The sequence below is a fragment of the Numida meleagris genome, chromosome 1 (assembly GCF_002078875.1).
Source record: "Numida meleagris isolate 19003 breed g44 Domestic line chromosome 1, NumMel1.0, whole genome shotgun sequence".
NCBI lineage: Eukaryota > Metazoa > Chordata > Aves > Galliformes > Numididae > Numida > Numida meleagris.
Window position 1 is genome coordinate 193,490,202 of NC_034409.1, and position 21,587 is coordinate 193,511,788.

The 21,587-nt window shown below is 52.2% G+C and overlaps 2 protein-coding genes across 9 annotated transcripts in view; one reads left to right on the forward strand and one right to left on the reverse strand.

The window, feature by feature from the left end:
- The window catches only part of RELT (RELT, TNF receptor), a 9,597-nt gene extending 7,653 nt beyond the window's left edge, over positions 1 to 1,944 (forward strand). The window contains exons 10-12 of the mRNA XM_021384115.1: positions 56 to 247; positions 334 to 439; positions 841 to 1,944. Of these exons, the coding sequence (XP_021239790.1) occupies positions 56 to 247; positions 334 to 439; positions 841 to 888 (346 nt within the window). The 3' untranslated portion in view covers positions 889 to 1,944. The remainder of the gene's footprint in view (positions 1 to 55; positions 248 to 333; positions 440 to 840) is intronic.
- The window catches only part of FAM168A (family with sequence similarity 168 member A), a 147,138-nt gene continuing 128,353 nt past the window's right edge, over positions 2,803 to 21,587 (reverse strand). For 5 of the 8 annotated variants that reach the window (XM_021384123.1, XM_021384122.1, XM_021384121.1 and 2 more), the window contains 6 exons: positions 15,012 to 15,093; positions 14,351 to 14,476; positions 10,845 to 10,987; positions 8,774 to 8,948; positions 7,667 to 7,798; positions 2,803 to 7,236 (listed from right to left, as the gene is read on the reverse strand). In XM_021384123.1, the coding sequence (XP_021239798.1) occupies positions 7,080 to 7,236; positions 7,667 to 7,798; positions 8,774 to 8,948; positions 10,845 to 10,987; positions 14,351 to 14,476; positions 15,012 to 15,093 (815 nt within the window). In that variant the 3' untranslated portion in view covers positions 2,803 to 7,079. The remainder of the gene's footprint in view (positions 7,237 to 7,666; positions 7,799 to 8,773; positions 8,949 to 10,844; positions 10,988 to 14,350; positions 14,477 to 15,011; positions 15,094 to 21,587) is intronic. The other 3 variants (XM_021384118.1, XM_021384117.1, XM_021384124.1) reach the window with 2 other exon arrangements.

Genomic DNA, 21,587 nt, shown 5'->3' on the forward strand with positions numbered 1-21,587 from the left:
CCCCCCAGCCCCACTGAGCCCCCATACGGCTCATGTCACACTCTGTCCCCCACAGGCTGCACCTCCTGCCTCAGTTTCCCCCCTCCTGCTGCCACCAGCAGCACCTGCACACAGTGCACGGCCCAGCTCCCCCTTCGGACCCCCCCTGCACCCGCTGCAGCCAAAGGAAGTGGCCCCAGGTGCTGCCATCCACAGCCACCAAAGCCACCAGACCCACCGGTGAGATCACCATCCTCTCCATTGGAAGGTGAGCGCATGGAGCTGGGGGGTCCCATTTGTCCCCCCCCACACTCATCCCAAGGTGGGGTGGGCTCATGGAGTGTTCCCTTGTAGATTTCGGGTGTCCCGGATCCCCGAGCAGAAGCCTGGCGTTGGAGGTGATCCTCTCCCCACCAGCACGAGGCCGTCATGGCTGAAAAGCACTGACAGCCGCCCCGAGGTGAGGGATAGGGGGCAGGATGTGGGATGGGGACAACTCTGGTGTTGGGGGCATAGGGGTCAGGGGGGGCAATGGGTGGTCACCTTTTGGGGTCTTTCCTGGGGAAATCAGTGCAGTGCTGTGCTGGGATTGGGAGGCGTTAACTCTGAAGCCTAATGAGGGCACCGATGGTGAATGCTCCACAACCGGGTGTATGGGGACAGCCCTTTGTCCCCAGGCCTCTTCCAGCTGCTCTGGGGCTCTCCAGCACAGTGAGAACTTCAACATTTATTGGAAAAAATTGAGACCTCGTGGGATGTGAATGGCCAAATGGGGTATTTATGGGATGGGAGAGGCAATGGGAGCTGAGCACAGGGAGTTGGATGCCTCATCCTGATGACCACGTTCCCCTTTTCTCTCAGGGTAGCCCCTACGCAGCTCGGTTTGGGGACAGCACCCTCGCCATGTGACACCCCCAGGTCCCCCTTGGGGCCAGCCCTGATGCAGGGTGAGGGGCTCAGACACTGCATGATGCAACACCCAGGCACCACGTGGGGCGATGGCAGCCAAAACATCCCTGGGATGAGGAAGGGCTGCCCCCAGATAGATGTCCCTTGGTGGATGTACCCAGTGCGGTGGCACCAGGATGACCAGGGCTCAGCCCATGGGGCCCTTTATGACTGTCAGGTGATGGATTCTTAATGTTTTTTCTGTTTTAAAACATTTTGGGTTAATTTGTGGAAATGAAGTCACTAACACATGGGACTTTGGGGGTGGTGACCCCTCCCTGTCCCTACCATCACTGCTGGCACCAGCTTGGCACCAGCTCCCTCACCCCCCAGCACCCTGTTGCCCCTTCCCCCTATTTATTACCTCTCCGGGGCTTTCCCAGCCCTTTGAGACCTTTCTGTTGTGTTTTCTTAATTATTTTTTTATTTTATTTCAAGCCTCCTGGCTCTGTTGCTGGAGAGGATGTCGTTAATAAACGAGCTCTATTTTGGAGCAAGAAGGTGGGGTTCGGTGCTTTTCTTCTCTCTCCTCTTTCCTCTTCTACCCTATGTGTTTAATAAAGCCCTAGTAGGGACACCTGGACATGGGAGGGGGGACTGTGCCCATTTGGGGACACCCTGATCCCCCAGAAAGGGTCTCAGCATCATTATGAGGTGTCTAGAGCAGCTGCTGCATGGGTTACATGGGATGTCCTCCTCCATAGCATGGTGACAGCCACCACGAATGGCTTGGGGAGTGACACTGCCACCTCAAGTGTCCCCATGGTCCATAGGCCACAATCCATCCTCAGCACCCCACAAAGAGCAGCACTCAGCTCTGTGCCTCATGGTGCTGAGACTGGGGACAAAGACAGTGTTTGGTGAACACCTTCTTCATCTGCTGGGCTGCAGGGATGGAGATGAAATGCTTGGGGAACGTCACCAGGGAGCTTCCCCCACGATTCTTCCTAACCCTCTATCAAGGCTACAGGACCATGCTGGACATATTGGGACGTGAGTCAACTCATGGATTGGGGTCCCTCAAAACCCACCAACCACCTAGGGGCAGTTGGCCATATTGCACATGGAACAACCCATGCATTAGGGTACCGCAGGCCCCACCAATAATCTGGGGGCAGTTGGCCATGTTGGGACATGGGACAATCCATGGGTTGGGGTCTCTCCAAGACTCACCAACCACCAAGGGGCGGTTGGCCATCTTAGGACTTGGGACAACCCATGGGTTGCAGTCCCTCAAGATCCACTAACTGCCTGGGGGTAGACAGCCACGTTGTGGCAAGGGACAACCCATGCACTGGGGTCCCTCAAGACCCACCAATCATCTCAGTGCAGGTGGTCATGTTGGGACATAGAACAACTTATGGATTGAGATCCCTCAATACCCTCCAGTCTTCTGGGAGGCAGTTGGCCCTGTTGGGACATGGGACAACCCATGCATTGGGGTCCCTCAAGACCCACCAATCATCTGGTGGCAGGTGGCCAAGTTGGGATAAAGGACAACCCATGGACTGGGGTCCTTCCAGCCCCACCAACCACCTGGGAGCAGATTTGGAGGTAGGACCCCATGACTTCACGACTCCAAAAAAAAAGAAAAACAAACAAACCACCCAACCTCTTCTTTTTTTTTGGAAACATTTTAATAGTTATCGAATGTTCTACATCTTACAGTAAATATCGTACAGTTACAAACTCTTGGCTGAAATCTGTCAGGGAGATCACGAACTGATCTTCAGAACGAAAACGGAACGGAAAACAAATGAGAAAACCCAGATTTACACTTCATAGTCACAAGCCGCAGCCGCGGGGCTTCCCAACGCGTCAGTTCGAGGCCATGTTCCCTACACACCGTGGAGACTTGGAAGACATGTTTAACTCTTTTTTTTTTTTTTTTTGTATTTATGTATTTTTTTAATATATATATATATTTTTGCTTAAGAGTTCCAATACTATTTAAAAACGAGCTGATCCGAGCTGTCCCGTTGGTCAAAACGGATCAAGAAATGAGACAGAAAGACGGACGGGGCGCGCGGGCTGGGTTTGCTCTGCTTGGTGCTAGGGCACAAGGAGGCTCTGTGGTTTTGGGGGGCGGTTCTGGGGCATGAGGTGCCCTCCATTGCCCCCTTTCCCCTTCCTCACTACATCTCCCTGTGGCTGCAGCCCTGCAGCTCCATCCCAAGGACGCGATGCTGAAGGCAGACGCGTTGCGTTGGGCATTTTCCTACAAACTGAGGCCGTCCAGTTGGGGAAAGCTGCCGTCAGACCACATCTTTTGCTATTCCCGTTTTCCAGACACTCCCATAAATCCATTATCACCCGATTGCTGGTGACTCCGTAAGTGCCAAACGGTGTGACACCTTGACACAGCTCTCCTTCCTCCCTCCTTTCCAGGTTTTTTGCCCTATATTTCCCTATGGCAGAGAGACAGCACGTTCGGGCCATGGGGAGCCAAAAGTGAAGGGCAAGAGGGAAAGGAAAGAGGTGGAAAGCGAATTGCCATGGATTAAAGCCATGGGGAGGACGTTAGGGTGATAGAGGTGGAAGGAACAGCAGACCTCACCAGGACTGAAAATATTGATGGTGTGACCAAATAAAATTAAAAAGTGGACTTACAATGACCCAATGGCTCTTATTGCTGTCTTCGGCTGGTTGGATTTGAGCACTGAATGCAAACCCCAAATGGGAGGAGTTTCTTTCTCTTGGTATGACCTCACTCCCCGGCCCCATTGAGGACCACCCTTTGCCCACCATGCTCCTCAAGAATAGCAAACATCCGACACCAAACCAAGAAAAAAAAACCTTAAATAGGAAGGTAAAAAGAGCTTAAATTACATATCCGAGCTGCAGAGAAGCTTTACGGGGTGGTTGCTGCGCATCAGAGCTGGGGGCTCTGGGCTTTGCATGGGGCTGGGGCAGCACAGGCTTTGAGTCCTGCATTGCAGTGCGTTGTAATGCAAAAGTCACAGGTAGGATTGGGTAATGGCCACAGCTGCGGTTTAATAATGATTTTCTTAACACTTTTTCCCCTTTTCCTGGAGTTTTGCTTTGCCTCCATCACTTCCAAGGACATCCTAACCCCCTCTTGCCCTGGCACAGAGCAAAGCCTCATCCCCCGCACCCCCAGTGAGGAAAATCCCTTTTCTTCCTGCTTACCAACCTGCCACCATATCAACCCAACAGCAGCACAGCACTGCTGGCGTGTGATGCTTGGGTGTCCCCAGTGGTGTCAACCCCAGGGAGCTCTGTCACCCCAGCGGTGGGGACAGCAGAGTGACAGCGTCCTGCTGTGTGCCTTTATCTCACCGTGGGGAACGTCAACAGAGAAAGAGGCAGCACCTTCAGGAGCAATCCTTATCCAAAGGATTGATCCAGGCTTCAACCCTCCCTACAATCCCACAGCTCCATCCCTCCCTGATTGCCCTAAAGGTGCCAGAGGTCAAGGTTAGCAATGGAAATCCTTCAATACCTCTGCTGGAAATCCCATGCTACACCTTGCTATCACGAAACGAGATCAGCTGGGGCTGGAGAACTCTATCCCATGATGGGAAGTGGATGGAGCTGCTCACGGCACAACCATTTCCTACTCACCCCTTGGTCCTACACTCGCACCACGCTTTACCCCATCATGGGTTGACTTCCCAACCTGCTTCTTCCCAAACAAATTCCTTTGGGGATACCACCCCGAAAGACACCCGAGCGTCTCCCCAGGTGGCTTCCCAAGCCCACACAGTGCTGCCTAAGCTCCTAGGAAGGGCTCACCACAGCAAGGTTCACCTCCTCACGTTGCAGTGGCACCACTGGGTATTTCTACCCAAGCACAATGAGGGAGATGCATGACATCTGCCATTGATCCAAGTGGAGGAATTAAAAGAAAGCCAGCTGACCCTCACCAGGTCTTGTTAGTGGTAACAGATGGAGGTGTTTTCCCTTTTCCCTTTATAGCCTCAGCCTGTTTTGATGAAAAATTGGTCATTTTTAGACCAAGCCTGAAACTCAGAGCTTTGATTTTGGGGAAACTTGAAAATGCCTTTATAAAAGCACAGCGAGGAGGAGACTGTCTCCATCTGGGGGCTCCTCTGTGCCATGAATGGCATTTCACCCCCCAAATTTAGCATTTTCTCTCCTTTCAGCAGTACACCCCACATCTTCCTGGCCACAGCTGAGAATTCAGGCAGCTCCACCCAGCGTGGTGATGGGCGAGCAACCCCAGGGCAGTGTTGGGACTCATTGTGGTGCCATTAATTCCCTAACGACTTTCTTCCATCACAACAATGCATTCCAGCACTGACAGATAGCTCCTGATACATAGGCATTCCAACACCAAGTCAACGATATTGTGAGAGCCAAAAAAAAAAAAAAGGTATTTGAGAGCTCTTCGATTCCTGTGATTTATTATAATGGTGGGGGTTTTTCTTACCCAAGTTTAATTGCGGTGTGTTACACAGGACAATGTGGTTTCCCTACTTCTAAACGTTCCCCTTCCCTTTAAGTGCTGACCCTACAGGCGGGGAGGCTTTGCCAAAGCTAAACGGGGGCAACACTGTGATTAATCACTTCTTTTTTTTAACTTTTTTTTTTTCTTTTTTCTCTGTTTTATACAAAATGAAAGTGCAACACGACGTACTACGTGGTGGAAACCCTCATGACCTCCTCCACCCACAGCGCTGGCGTTCAGGCTTCACCACTTTGTGTCCCCTCTGTCCTCTGACCGAGGGCAATTGGAGCTTGCCTGGGTTTCCATTAAGAGCAGGAGAAGCAACCAAATGGCCCCCACTGACCTGACAACCAGCGGCCCCCAGTCCTTTGGGGTCCCTACAAAAGTTTCTCCCCCTATGGACCGTTTCCCATTAAGAAGGATCTAATTCCTTGCAAGGCTCTGGATGGCTCCTTGGGACCAACACGGAGACACAAGGATGGATGGATGGATGGATGGATGGATGGATGGATGGATGGATGGATGGATGGATGGATGGATGGATGGATGGGTGGATGGGTGGATGGATGCATGGAGCTACTTTGGCAGGTGGAGGGAAAACCATCAAGAAGCAAAATGATGATGATTATTTTTTTCTCTTAGAAAAAAAAAAAGAAAGAAAAACTTTTGTTTCTATGCTGGGTTTAGAGGTAAGAATTGAAAAATAGCTCCAGCTGCCTGCAAGTGCTGTCTGTTCAACGGGGACACCCCTGAGGATCCAGGAACAGCCTCATGTTGCCTCCAGGTGCAGAAGATGACTTTATTGCTATTGCTGCTCCTTACCCCTACATCTCCCAGCCCAAGCAGCTGTCTCCACAGTGCCAGGATTTGGGCTCAGCTCGACGTTTGTTGACCCCAATCCAAAGAACCCAAAGAATGGGAGCACCTCGACCTCCACGAAGGCTCCTTCCCATCCAGCCTCCTTCTCCAAATCCCCAGGCTCCGTAGAGCCTCTCCAGCCTGGAAATCTCTCTCCTCCCACCCGCAGCATCCCTACACACCTCTGCCCACAAGCAGTGGCCAGGAAACAGCTGCCCATACTGGGTTGCAGCTGGCACAGAGCATCTTGCCTTCCCAAAGGCATCGCTGCTGTTCTCCTCCCCTTGCCCCAAATGCCTCTGCCCAGTTTTGAAAAGCGGACCCGATGGCAAACAGTCCTCCTACTTCCTAAAACAAGCGTGTTACATCGCTAATTATATTCTCTTACTCCTACAAAAGAAGGGATGAGTTCAGCATTTCACCGCAGATAATGCATTATAATCTGTCACGACAGCTATCTGGAAGACACCAATTTTCCTGTAATATGTTACGGAAGATTAAATAATTTACATTATCCAACTAAAAATACCCAAACCAAATTGGAATAAGCCTGCCTACCAGCGCTGTGCTTTTCACATAGTACCCTGAACATCAACCACTCTTACTAGTCAAAGAAAACCTAGGCTCTTGTCAACAACAACAACAACAAAAATAAAAAAAAAAAGGATGAGAAGAACCCAAATGAACAAGAAGTGGGGATCTTTGCACCACTCGACTGGGCAATGCTGAAAAGTGAATATTCTGAGCTGTAAAATGATAGGACTGAAGAGAGAACTTTACTATTGCTCAGTGTCAGTATGTGTTACACGATTGATGTGGGTCGGGGAGAGGGAGGAGAGAGGGAAAATAAAGAGGCAGAAGATTAGAAAAAGCAGCTTTTACAAAAACCACTAAAGAATGCATAAAGTGACCCTTGCACTTTTTTCTTTTGTTCTTGCAAACAGACGAGGTGCTGCAGTCCAGTGGCCGCAGCCCCGATGTAAGACTTGTGTAGTTGCATACAATGTTTGACTTCGGATCTGGAAGAGAGCAGACACGTTGCAGACGGGTTAGGAATGTTCTCCTCATCGTCTCGTGCACTCAGCGCACACGAAATGTAACACTTGCTCATGGGTAGAGCCTGGCAGTGGGCAGCAAGACTTCTAAGACCACCAAGCCCAACCCCAGCCCACCCCCCCTGTGTGTTAATGACGTGCCCCCAAGTGCCACGTCCCCATGGTTCTTGGGATGCGGACCCCACCATTCCATAGGCAGCCTGCGCTGGTGCCCGACTGCCCTTTGGAAAAGAAATTCTTCCCAGTATCCCAGTTCTTCCCAATATCCATCCTAATATCCGCTCAGAGCATCCCTTGGAAAGCAGCCTGCAGGAAGGACTGGTACAGCTGCAGCTCACGGCATTGTCCCCTTGTCCCAGAGGGAGAAGCAGGGGAGTTCTCCTGCAGCACTTACATGACTTGGCCAGTGGGTTTTACCAGTGCGGCGGTACGTAGCTGTAGGTGGGGGTTCCTTGAGCCCGGTACGTTGGCACAGAAACTGGATGTGCTCCGATGGCGGTGTGTTGTGGGGTGGTCAACAAGGTTCCTGCAGCAACAGGGAGGAGAAATGCTTGGTGTAAAGGTATCACAGCATGGGGGAGGTGGAAAGGGATTGCTAACCCAGCACCACATCCAAGAGGCTTTGGAGAGCCCCAAGGAGCAGACCCCAAAGAGCCCAGGAACACACCAGGAGCGTCCCCTCCCCTCTGAGCCATGACATGTTGGGGGTTCTGGGTGAGAACGTGCACGGTGCCTTCAGCAGACACAAAAAGGAAGAATACAGCCCCAAGTGTCTCTGCTCTAAGAGTAATGGGGTGCTCGGAACTTTAGGGCATCCTACATGCATTAATGATGTCCGCCCACTTCTCAGTGCAAGCAACAGTAAATATCTCAGAGTGGTTCTTGCGAGGCATGGGCTGCAATCACTCCATGTAGCAGAGAGTCAACAGAGCCCTATTGCTCAGCTAATGCAGATGCAAATGGGTGAACGATGCCTTTCTTTGCATAATTCAGTACACAATGCTATGAATTGTTTTGTGAAGAACCGCCGAGGAGAGAAATACGAGCTTTGGAAAAAAATAAAACAGCCCATAGCCTTGCTTGGTGCCTGTATCCTTGCTTCATGTGTCATCAGTTAATCACGTTTTACCAGGACTGCAATAACCCCACGCACACAACACACAGGATTTGAGATGATGCGTAAACCAAGGTCAATGCTCGTTTCATTAAGTGTGTGCAGCCAGACCGTAAGTATCTTAACAAAGAGCTCGAGGGTAGAAATGCAACTGCGTTTGGAGAAGGGCAAGCTTGGTTGCTCCTTTATTTGTGGAACAGAGTGCAAAAGTGTGTCCCTCTAGGGCGCAACAAATGGAAGAGCTCCTCCGTGACCCTACAGCCATGAGTGATATCAGCATCAGGTGCTAATTAATCAATTTCTGCCTGCTTGGGTTGCTTGGGTTGGCCCCCTCCAAGTGACGAACCCACAGCTCAGGATCTGTGGGGCTGCAGAGGAGCCTCTTACCTGCTGACATGGCCATGGTGGTGCCAGCGACCATCCCCATGGCCACGCCGTTGGTCCGGGGCGCAGCGACAGGGGCCGGGTAGATGGCCGACGGGATGCTGTTGGGCTGAACCACGGTGGTGTGATGGATAACGTGAGGCTGTGCCGCGTACACTGGCTGGGTATAATAAGCTCCCTGTTCAGAGAAAGGGAAAACACCACCGGCTTTGTCAGCCCACAGAAAGCCCACGTCCCGTGCATGTACTGGCACGGCTGGGGGGCAGGGACACGCTCAGGGTTGGTCCCAATGGATGGGGCACCCACAACTCGAGCACCACAGGGGACATGGAAGAAACCCGCAACCCCAACCCATTTTTCCCACTCTCTTCAAGTTCTTCCAGCCTCCATCCCTTTCCGAGCTCCCCCCCGGATGATTTCAACCAGCAGGATTTATTTTTTCCTGCAGTGGGAATGGGGTTGGCGTCATGGGTAAGGGGCATGGCGGCGATGGGTCAGCGGTTGGACTCGATGGACTTAGCGGTCCTTCCCAACCTTAACACTCCCATGGTTCCATGAAGCACTCTGCATGGCTTGCTGGGATGAAACGGGGCTGGGTCCAAAATAGGTTGGCTGCTGGCGTGCAAAATGAGCAAGAGATGGAAGAAAAGGAGGAACTGTGGCCCTGTCTCGTCCCAAAGGGCCTGCCTCGGTGTGGGAAGGGGACAGACAAAAGGGAGCACCGTCTCCTCGGGTTTCCAAAGGGAGACAGAGGGGCTCTGAAATCCGGGCTGCCAAGACCCGGGGGATTTGGAAACAAGGGGGAAAAAATGGATGGAAAGAAAAGAAAGGGGCCAACAAAGAAAGCCCCACGTCCCAGGTAATGGTGATCCCGAAATGTGAGCAGTGTGGTGCTGCGAGAACAGGGAAGGTCGGAAGGATCAGAGGGCTGAGAACAATGAGGGGAGATCTTATTGCAGTTCGGGACAGGCGTGGGAGAAGCCCTACAGGTAGGGATGAAGGGGGGGGAAGGAGAAATGGGTGAACTATCAGATTACTTCTTCCTTTCAGGCTGATAGGGCAGATTGTAGACACAGGAGGGCACTTCCTTGGGGAAGGGAAGAACTTGCTGAAAGAAATGAGGGAACAGAAATCAGCTTGAAACCCTTCTGGTAGAGCAGAGCACAGAGCAGCTGATGCTCTTCCTGGGATGCAGCTGCACGCCCGGCTCAGGGGCAGGACAGGACACAACTCTCCGTGGGCCAATACTGGTGGTGGGTGGATGGTTGGGCTGGATTATCTTGGAGGTCTTTTCCAACCTTGGTGATCTATGATTCTATGATTCAGCCTTCCCCTGCCTGTGCTCATCTCAGCAGCCAGCACCTTCCTTGCAAAGCGCCCGAACTCAACACCAGGCTCCATTTGTTCCAGCACGGCTGGGGTCATCCTGCTGGGTTAAGTCCCTGCAGTGGCAAAGAGCTGCCAGCTTTTGTGCCAGGTGATGGGGAGCATGTCAGGAACCAGCAGAGAGCACCCAAGCACACGTCTGACTCCGACAGCTTCCCCTGTGCTCAGCTAGTGGAAGGAAAGTGGACAAAATGGGGAAGAAGAGATGCTGCGCACACAGCTCAGCATGGAGAAACCAGGTCATGGCTGCAGGAGGAGAAGTCCTATTTGCCATTAAAATGGAAGGAAAAAAGCCAGGAAAGCTGCAGGACCAGACTGACGCACGGAGCTCGTGATCTCCCCCAGGAAGGGGCAGCAAGGAGATTTTCAGAGGACACCTGTCCGACGTGGGGTCTTGGCTCTGGTGCATGGCTGGAGGCAGTGGTGATGTTGGAGCAGGGAAGATGGCACTGGGAGCACAGCCAGGTGCTCAGGGACACGAATCTGGGCCATGCTGGTGAAGGTGACACAGGGGGCTGTGCCATGGGAAGCAGGAGGGCAAGGCACAGAGATGCCACTGGGATGGGGACCCCGGGCTCATGTATGGCATTGACGCCTGAGCCCCAGCGTCCAGGTGTGGGATTTTGGGAGGAACAGACCCAAAAGGAGATGTCAGGTGGTGGTGGAAGATGTGGAGTGGGGCACGTACCTGGGTGTACAGGTTCTGCTGTGGGTAGGCACTTCTGATGGGGTACATAGCGGTTTGGTACGGATTCGGAGACGGAGAGTAGGGAGGAGGCGCGCTGTTGCTCTGGGTCGGTGGGACCTTGTAGGGAGTCCCCGCAGTGTACCCTGGTGAAGAAAGACAAAAGCAGATGGGGTGAGGGGGAGGCTTGCAGCTGGTGAGACAGCCACAGGGCTGACAGCTCTGGCCCTCGGGGCTCAGCTGGGAGAGATGCTGTTGGTTGGAGGGATGCAGCCACAGCATCGCTTGGAGAGAAGGGGATGGAGTGTGGGGCAGCAGGGAGCATTACTGGGGGGGAAACACAGCTTTGCAGCTGGGAGAAGCTGCCAAGAGCAGCACCGGCATCACCAGCATCTCATCCCCATGCTCACAAACCACTGCAACTGCTGCCAACCAGTGCAGGACCCTTCCTCTGGCTCAGCCACAGCTCTTCCCTCTGTAAAATAGGGCATCCAGCCCCAAATCTGCTGCCTGGAGGTGTTCAGGTGCCTGCAGCATTCTGAGGGCTGGATACAGCTGTCCCTGCCCAGAAGGGGCTGCAATCCATCCCAAAGATTGCTGCCTATACGAGGGCAATGAGCACCCAATGTCTCAGCATGAAAAAAGCGAGGCATGGCCCCACGGGACTCCTGAGGCTGCAGGATCAGACCCACTTGCGTGTCTCTATAGCTCTAGTTCCTGGAATTGTTTCTTCCCCTCTCTCCTCCCCAAATTTTTGTCCTCTCACCTGTCCTGCTAGGGTTGCGGTGGGTAAAAACTTCACTGCTGTGGGATCTTGCTTCACAGGGCAGCGCTGCTGTCACGTCCCCCAAAAAGCAGCAAGAGGAGGGGAAGGGCTCTCCTTCCCTTCAGCTGTGGGGCCGTGCCACCCAGCTTCTCTCCAGGTATGTTAGCATACAGCAAAGTCTGTAGCTGCATGGTACCGTGATGGCATCGTCAATGTTCGAGCAACCAAAAAGCAAATGCCCAAGCCCACAAACCCAACGTGCTGCTCGCTCCATGTCCCTAAGAACCCACTGGGGATCTGAGGCTTGTTTATCACCACCAAAAGAGTCCCTGTGCCTACTTAGGTCCCCTCGTGCACCGCTCCTCCAGCACCTTTGTATCTGCAGGCTCCACGGCTGTTAGGAAAATCCATTAGCCCCGTGTGGTGAGCGCGCCTGCAGGCAGCTGAGCTCTAAGGAAAGCATTTGATGGATGCTGAGCTGACGAACTAAAGCGAAGGATCCATTCCAAAATGGGGAAATCCATCCCAAAGGACACCGCGATCGCATCAGCTGAGCTGCCTCCTGCTGACCATGGGTGGAGCAAAGAGATGTTGGAGGGTTCTCTGTTTTCTATGCTTCCATTCCAAGTGAGAGCTCCCTCCAAGGCTCCAGTGCCTCGATGGTTAATTTTGAGGAAGATCCTGCAATTCCTATGTGCACATCTGGGCCGCTAAAGAAAAGGGCAGATGTGGCACGTGGGGGCATGGTCAATGGGGATGGGTTGGGGTTGGACCTGGGGCTCTTGGAGGTGTTTTCCAACCTCAGTGACGCTACGATTCTATGACTCTACTTCTAAAGCCTCAGTGTATTTGAGGTCACTCTTGCAGCGAAGGACAAGAAGGAACTCACTCTGTCTGTGCCTTATAGGGAACAGGTCCCACTGGTGGTAAAACATTGAATAACATGGTTTAGTGGGAAATACTGGTGGTAGGTAGATGGTTGGACTGGATGACCCTGGAGGTCTTTTCCAACCTTGGTGATTCTACGATTCTATGATTCCTCAGTGCTAAACTGGGGGGAAATCCTCAAGAATCCTTAAAGTTGTGCTATAAGTCTTCTCTGAGGGCAGATGGGGCTCAGGGGCCCCGAACGCTGCATAGGATGGAGAGGAGAAATTCAAGGCTCAGCACAGTGGTAACACATCCCAACACTCAGACATAACGAACCCATTTACTCCACCAGCACTCAGGGCAGCAATTAATGAAGGACAAGATTTCAAGTTTGCTAATATACAGCGTGAAGATAGCAAGGAGCTTTCCGGGGACTGCAAACAGCATCTTGCTGCTTTCTGATTGCTGCAGATTGGAAAAAAATGTGTTAATTAAACAGAAAGGGTCTAATACCCTTCCTGGGCCAAATGGCAGAGTGCAGAATGGAGATGGAATAGAGAGAGGGAACCGTGTGCTGGATGCTCTGTGTGCTGGAGGGTCCGTGAGGAGAGCTCCATCCTGCTGTAGGGCTGCCATGAGGAGCTGCAGGGCAACAAGGAGCTGTAGGGCCACCACATGGAGCTGTAGGGCCATGAGGGGCTGTATGCCATGAGGAGCATAGGGCCATGAGGAGCTGTAGTGCCATGAGGAGCTGCAGGGCCATCATGAGGAGTTGTAGGGCCACGAGGAGCTGTAGGGCCACGAGGAGCTGTAGGGCCACGAGGAGCTGTAGGGCCATGAGGCCACCCCTCAGCCCACTCCGAATGCAGACACTGGACCTTGCTGCAGCTTCCCCACTGCTGAATCACTGACAGTTTAATTACTATATTTAAAAAGGTGTTAAACACAACAGCCCAGGCAGATGCAACCTTCCATGCTTATAAACTGGGGAGGGGGGGAGGAAGAGCAATTTGCACTGGTTTGCAGGTAAAAGCGGCTTGTAGCCAAGTTTCAATGTCACATGATGATTTGTGCTCCTCAGAAATGCATGCATGTCTGACAGCTAATTTTAAAGCCTAATTATGACAATATAACGTCTTAGAAGGATTAGGAGTTCACCCGGCCCGTGCCATGGTTCTGCAGCAGGCTGGAATTTTAATAAAAAGCAATAGAGAGTGTAGGAGCTCCAGCTTCTATTAAAATTGCTGATTAAATCCCTCATGCCACCCCAGAAATCTCAACCCCACGGATCCCACAGCGCAGAATCGCACTGAACTGCACAGATTTTTATCCTCAGGGTGATGGGGAGCAGGGGGAGGTGAGGATGAAAGCTCTGTGCTGAGTTCTGTGCCGCCGGTTTCTCTTGTTTCTGCATGGAGAGCATGTCACCCGCATCAAAATGGACCTAAAACCCTTCCGGGGTTTATGCAGGAGCATGGGGTGGCACACAAAAACACCATCCAGAGGGGAAGGTGGTGGCACAGCAGGGAGAAAAATCACATCCAGGCATGAGCTGAACTGCAGGGGAGTGCTGCTGAGCAATACCTCAGTTTCTACCAGTTACACGCTGAGATTTCCCAAAAACTCACCGTTTGGGCCACTGAAATTAGGACACAGCCCACATCCCACGTGGGGGTTACAGCCCCTGCTGCACAGAATACACTCCTTTTCCAGAAGGAAGTCTTCCCAACAGCCAAAGCTGTTCTTCCCCCAAACCTACTCTTGGTATGAGAGTGGACGCTTTGCAGCCTTGCAGAGGGTCACTTAACATCAGGACTAACCCCTCCAGCACAAAACAACCGAGAAAAAAACCCAGAATTAAAGGTTTATTTACTGAATGCTGCAGAAGAAGCCTGGTAGGTTCTGTTCTCGGTCCCAGTGTCCACCGGGAGGTGGAAGGTGCCCTCTGTGGCACAGGAGGAGGAGGTCTGAGGCCAGGCTTGCTTCATCAGAAGTGTAGCTTGAGTGAGAAAGAAGAGAAACGTTAGAGCAAGGATGACACAGCCACCCCCCATTCATGGCCCACTGGATCCACTTTGCTGCCCTCCTCCTATTTTTTCCCTCCTTTAAGGGCAAGTACACGTAGGAATTTCATACTGGGGTGTCCCATGGTGGGATGGTTTGTGCAGCACGTTGTAGCGAACCCATCACCTCCTCCATAAAACCCATCACCTCCCCAAAAAAACCCATCACCTCCCCAATAAAACCCATCACCTCCTCCTTAAAACCCATCACCCGCTCCTTAAAACCCATCACCTCCCCAATAAAACCCATCACCTCCCCCATAAAACCTATCACCTTCCCCATAAAACCCATCATCTTCCCCCTAAAGCCCATAGAAGTGACTGCTCTCCTGAGCCAAGAGACCTGCACAAAGACCTATGCAGGGGACACAGCCAGCATGGGTGGCTTTGAGGACATCCCTGGGGACATCCCTGGGGATTTGGGGGCTTTTCAGAGCAGCAGCTTAGTGCTTGGATGCAATAAACACATACTGAATCATGACTTCCAGCCAACAGGTCTGTCTTAGATTTGCAGCCGATGTGCACGAGAAGCATTGACACAAGGCAACACAAGCTGCAACACAAGGCAGGGATGGATGGGTCCCTGTGCACGGGGACAAGGAACAGCTGTCCCTTGTGTTTCCCAGCTGGAAAACCCAGTGAGAGGGGTACAAGGCATTTTATTTGCTTTTAGCCCCATGTGGTGGGTACTGTCACTATGAGCATGCCATCCCATCAATGGGGTCTTTGGTAACTCCGGAAGGAGAGCTGGTAGAAGCATGGTTTGGGGTAATTTGCTCTTCATTCTTGGGATATTCCACCACTCTATGATGTAAGGGCTGCCATAACACTTAAAGCTTTCTGGAGCACATCTATGGAGAAAGGAGAGCCCTAACAGAGCCGCTGCCTCTGGGAAAGGCTTAATGGGTATTTTCCCATCCATTTTTCTTCCGAAACCATACAGCCATCCTAATTTTCTGTTCCAGATTACAGCACCAGCTCTCCTTGCGGGGTGCGAGGTGTTGAGTTCCCACTCCTTCTCAGCACCCTTGGGGAGACTCAGCTTTTCTTGGGGCGTCGGGCTTGCCCAGGTCTTACAGCTCACTGCTCACCCATGTGACAAGCCAATGGAGCTGCCCTTACAACAGTAAGAAGCTGTAGGTTCCCTACGTCCCGCAGCATGTGTTTAGCACACCCAGCTACTAAGGGAAGCAAACCATGTGAGGGCTGATTGATCCTCAGTCGTTAGGCCGCGCTGGGGAGCTGATGAGGATATAGAAGGTAAAATGACGCAAGCGCTGGAATCAAAGAAAATCTCTGATCTATGCCTGCTCCAGGGGTATTTTTTTGTGAGCTCAGCAGCCAGGCTCTCTGCACCAAATTACTCAGGCCTCCAGAGCAGCAGCACTACGCCCCGCTGTGTGCACACACAGCAGAGGGGATGAAGCCCAAGGGAATGATCCTGCTTGGTCTTATGGACTGACGTGGGCACGGTGTGATGGCTCCATGGTTGGACTCAGTGACCTCAGTGGTTTCGTCCAACCTCAATGATTCTACGCCCCACAGTTCTTAACATTCAAAATCGGATTCACTTGCACCACCGGACTGCACATCCAAGACTGAGGAGACCGTTTATTTAGAACCCCTGCTCCTCAGTTTCCTCTCTCCTTGTTGGATCCACCAAACAATCAGGGCAATCTGGGGCTGAGCTGGCCAGGAGCTTGCAGCTTGATGTCCTTCACAACGAATCACCACTCCATGGAGAATTCATCACTTAAAACTGCACAAAAGGTGAATGGGGGACGCATCCAGGAACAGTAATATCTCCTGTGCATGAGCTATCATCCATGGAGGTTTCAATCCATCCATGGGATAGTCATTGATGCGCATCTCTGCAGGTCTATCTCCTCCCAGCATCTTCTGGATTTGTTTTAGACTCTCGCCAATGCTCTTCATTGAAAAACAAAGAGCTTTTGATCATTATCTGTTGGATCCCAGGTAAATCAGCGATGAGAACTGGGCACGCACCCTGAGTGGTGTGGGTCTGTGCAGGGCTGGGGCTGGCCCACATCCCTGCAAGGGCCTCCGGCCAACACGGGGGTGTTCGGGGCATATTTTAAAGAGAAAAATACAAACCAGATGTGCTAACAGTATACAGAATCGCAGGGAAAGGACCGAACAGATGATGCAGTGCATGCAGGGTATCTACTTGCCTACGCGTTGCAGAGCAATGCTTCCTGCAGGGAGGATGCAGGAGCACGGAGGGCTCACAGACCCCATCCTATGCCACAGCACAACCCCACCGAGCCCCCACTTCCTCAGCTGCTGCTGGAAACGTCCGTTCTGCTCAGCGCAGGCACCGCAGCAAGGGACACGGAGCATTATTCTCCTCTGCATTATTAATGGGCACAGCGAAAGCGAAAAGTGCGTGCCCTACTTTCAGCAAAATGAAAAGCGGGCGCTGGTGAAGAGAGCTGAAACAAGGCGAGCAAGTCGGGAAGGCAGACTGCCTGGGAGGGAACCAGCCCCACGGAGACGCACACTGTTGGCTTTTCTTTAAAACTGGCATGCCTCGCATCTCCACAGCACACAGTGGTTTTAGGAGCTCAGTTCGACATGCTTGAAAGGAATCTTTTTTGGGGTATTATTGTCTTAAATAGCCAGGCTATTAGAGAATGACAAAACTGGAGGGGTTTGGAAGGGACCTCTGGAGATCACCCAGTCCAACCTCACTCCTAATGCAGGTTCCCTACAGCAGGTCGCACAGGAAAGGTCGCCTCAGTCTTCTCCATCTCTCCCCATCCGGAGGTGCTCCAGGCCCCCATCATCTCCACATCTCTCTGCTGGGTTCTCTCCAGCAGTTCCCTGTCTGCCTGGAACTGGGGAGCCCAGCACTGGGCACAGCAGAGGGGAGAACCTCTCCTGCCCTGCTGGCCATGCTTCTTCTTAATGCACTGCAGGACACCACTGGCCTTCTTGACCACATGGTCATGGCCAACCTGTTGGCCACCAGGATCCCCAGGTCCTTTTCTGCACAGCTCCTCTCCATCAGCTCAGCCCCAACCTGTACTGATGCTGTGGATGTTCCCCGCTAGGTGCAGGACCCTACACTTGTCCTTGAACCCCATCAGGTTCCTCCCTGTCCAACTCTCAGCCTGCCCAGCTCTCACTGGATGGCAGCATGGCCTTCTGGGCTGTCAGCCACTGCTCCGAGCTTTGTTCCATCAGCAAACTGGCTGAGGGGGGACTCCATCCCTTCATCCAGGTCACTGATGGAGATGTTGAACAAGACCAGACCCAGCACTGACCCCTGGGGATCACTGCTAGGTGCAGCCTCCAGCCAGACCCGGCACTGCTGATCACGACCCTCTGAGCTCAGCCAATCAGCTGCTGTAGTCAGTTGTCCTTGACCTCCTTTGCCAGATTTAATCCCAGGTGGGCTCCAGCCCTCCTTGCAGCATCCCTGCAGGCCCTGACAACATTCCTATACTCATCCCAAGTGGCCAGATCCTTTCTTCACATTCCATAGGCTTTCTTCTTCCTTTCAAATTTTCCCATGAGCTCCTTGCTCATCCATGCAGCCTTTGCCTGATGTCAACCTCTTACAGATGTACTCATCTTGAGCTCAGAGGAAGTGGTCCTTGAGCAACCAAGACTGGTTCCCGTCTCCTCTCCTGTCTCTGCTGGTGCAGTGGGACTCCAGCCCTTCCCAAAGTCCTCTCCAGGTCTCCACATGCAGCACTCGGAAGTCTAGATTGCTAAACCCTCCAATTTTCCATGTGGATCCCAGCATCTCAACATGGCTTTCACGGGAACCATGAGGTCAACAATAGGGACCGAGCAGCGCCGGCGTCCAGCTTGGTGTCAGGGACCAACACACAGGTACTTGGGGGAGATCGATGGCTAATGCAGACGGCGCTTAAGGAGCATTTGAAAAGAGCCCTTTGAAAATTACCAGCACCAAATGAGCTTCATTCGGGGTGAGCCACACCGCGGGCAGGAGCACTCCCCACTTTCCTGTGGCACTGGGCCTATGACTTCACATGGAAGCCAAATAAAACCCGTAAGGTTTGGGCCACCTATCGAGAGAAAGCTCATGCCAGGGACATCTCTAGAAGGACCAGAAGAGGATTGCTGAGCTTGCACGGAGCAGTTTTCTTCACGACTGATGCTCTTCCAGCAATAAGCCTGCAAATTCAGAAGCCACAAGCAGAGGATGCTCTCCCACCCCTTGAAATCTCTCCTCCAAACAGCGTCAAGGGGCACATTTCCATGGTTAACCTACAGAAAACATATCAGATATCCAAGCAGATTAAACTTGGGTCTGTGATGGGTACAGCTGCCACCCAGGTCTGAATGGAAGCACCTTGCTGGCAGAGGGGATGCACTGAGGAGCGGCAGTTCTGCTGGGAGCATCTCTGCAGAGCAGCTACTGAAGGCTCGGCGTCCCAAATTGCTTGAAAATTCATTGCAAACGACTTGGATGCTTTCAGAATCGCAGATGTTAAAAAGAAAGCTGATCCCCTCTGACCCCAAGCGTGTCGGGAGGATGGCATGAACCCTGACAGCACGTTCATTTCTGTGTCTAGGCTATTTCCAGCCTCCTGGATGACAGCAGCTGATTCAATTTGAGGAAATGCTCTTTGTACTGATGCAGGTGACTGGTTTTAAGTCAGCCACTGCACCGCGGCATCGCCTGAACTCCGTTCCATTGAACACAGCTGAGAACACTGCCCACTCCACAATGTATGCACTGATGGAACATTTTTTAGAGCTGATTTAGCATCAGTCGTCTCTGAAACGTTCTTGATTTTCTACTTTAAGTCTTTTTTCCAACCACAAATGATCCAGGGATTGATACTGGAAGGTGCTGAGCCTGTGCCTGCTTCCCAAAGTTGTCCACGTGACATTTTCAGGCTTCTACACTCCAGAAAGTTCCAAACCAGGATTGCAGCCTTCTCTGTGCCTCAAGAGACACGGTTGGGAGATATGGTCTTCGTCTGTGGGGTTGGAAGAGGCACTCATGCTCAGAGCAACCCTCGCCCCATGATGCTGATCCATGTGCAGCGGAGTCCAAGACAGCATCTGTCACCCCTGTGGGACAAACTTTCAATGGGGAATGGGCTGCCCAGGGAGGTAGTGGGGCCACCTCCCCTGGAAGGGTTCCAGAACTGTGGACACGTGGCACTGAAGTGACATGGTCAGTGGGCATGGTGGGACAGAATCAAAGAATGATAGAACGGTTTGGGTTGGAAGAGACCTTGAAGATCATCCAGTTCCAACCCCCTGCTGTAGGTAGGGACACCTCCCTCCAGACCAGGTTGCTCACAGCCCCATCCAGCCTGGCCAGTCTTTCATCCACTGACACCCCCAAACCCTTCTCCTCAGGGCTGCTCTCAAGCCATTCTCCGCCCAACCTGTATCTGTGCTTGGGATGGGTTGGGGTTGGGGATCTTGGAGGTCTTTCCCAGCCTTAATGAATCACTGTGATTCTGTGATGCTGAATTGTACTGATCTCAAGGTTGCTCATGGGGAGGACAGTCACACTGTGCAGAGCTGGCTGGAGGAGCACTAGTTCCAACCCTTGCTGTTTCCTAGCTGATGCAATGCTTGGCCATGCTGTGGTCACGCATCGTTAGGTGTGGGGATTCTGCATTAGGCGCTGGAAGATTTTTGTTCTCCTTGGAAAACGGCCTGACAGCTTTCAGGGCTTCGGGATCTTTCTACTCTCAGAACTATCAGAAGCATTTTTAAGGCTGATAAACAGAGAAATGAAATCTGAACGTCAGGAAAGCCGCCGACACTCTCCTGATGGAGCGTTGAGCTGCATAACAACCAGGTCCGGTGAGGGGTGACAAAAATGAGCAGAGGGTTTCCAGAGAAAAAAAGTCTGCAGAGATTAGGAGTGCTCTTCAGATGGTAGAGATGGGAGGGGGACAAAGGGCTGCGTGGCACAAAGGAGACTGACCAGGGCTTTCGCTTCCCCTTTCACATCATGCAAATCTCAGGCAACAGACAACTATTTGCACTGCTCGAAAATAAAATACATCAGTAACCCAAGCCTTAATTAATCTGCAGAACTGCCTGCTGCAAAGGATTGTGGCCGTAAAATACAGCCAGAATCAAAGCAAGGGGGAGGCTCGGTGTCTTTAATGAAAGAGAGAACACCCACAGCCCGGGCTGCCAGCACAAAGGTAGGAGAAATCAAAGCCTCCGTGGTTTTGTGCTTGTGAAAGCCAGGGACTAACAAGGTCTGGAGCAGCTTATTCCACAGCGAACAATGGTGAGGGAACTTCTGAAGGCTGATCCCATTTTCGGGGAGGAGAGCACCGCTCTGGCAGCGGGGATGCTCGGGGGGCACACACCCAGCTCTCCCCACTTTCCTCCTGGCCACGCTGAGCCCACTGGTGAGGGAATCCCCACTGTCACCATCCCACTCCCCAGTGCCGATGACTTGGCGAACCTTCAGCACGTCTCTCTCCTCCTGGATGTCCTTGGGGACACGATGGCCAGCAGGACACTTCCCTGTGGCCCTGTTTAATCTCCATCTGATTTGTCACTGATACTTCTGTACCGTTTTTGTTGTGGGTGCGAGCAGCTCATTTGCTCAAGAGAAGGAGGTTTGTCCTTCAGCCCCACCCCAGGACATTATCAAAGCACTTTTTCATATCCCATTTCTCAGCCTATTCCTGCTATTTAGCAATAACCTACACCAAAAAAGCAATCCCACAAAGCATCATCTTTGATGTCTTCTTCTCTGAGGGCATCTTTACTGTATCAGAGCTATCCGAGAGTGCTCTTACACATCGCTTCAGGTTCCTGTTTCTCATGAGCACAAAGGACACGCAGGATCCATCTGAAGCTCTCCCCAAGGAAAAAAAGACACCCAGGGAGTCTCCCCCCAGAGACGGATGGGACAAATGCCCAAATGCTTCTTTTTGTCCCCAGTGACTATGAGGGGCCTGAGCTGCCAGGTTAGAGACCTAATAGTACACAGAATCACAGAATGATTTGAGTTGGAAAGGACTGCTTAAGGCCATCTGGTTCTGCAATGAACAGGGACACCCA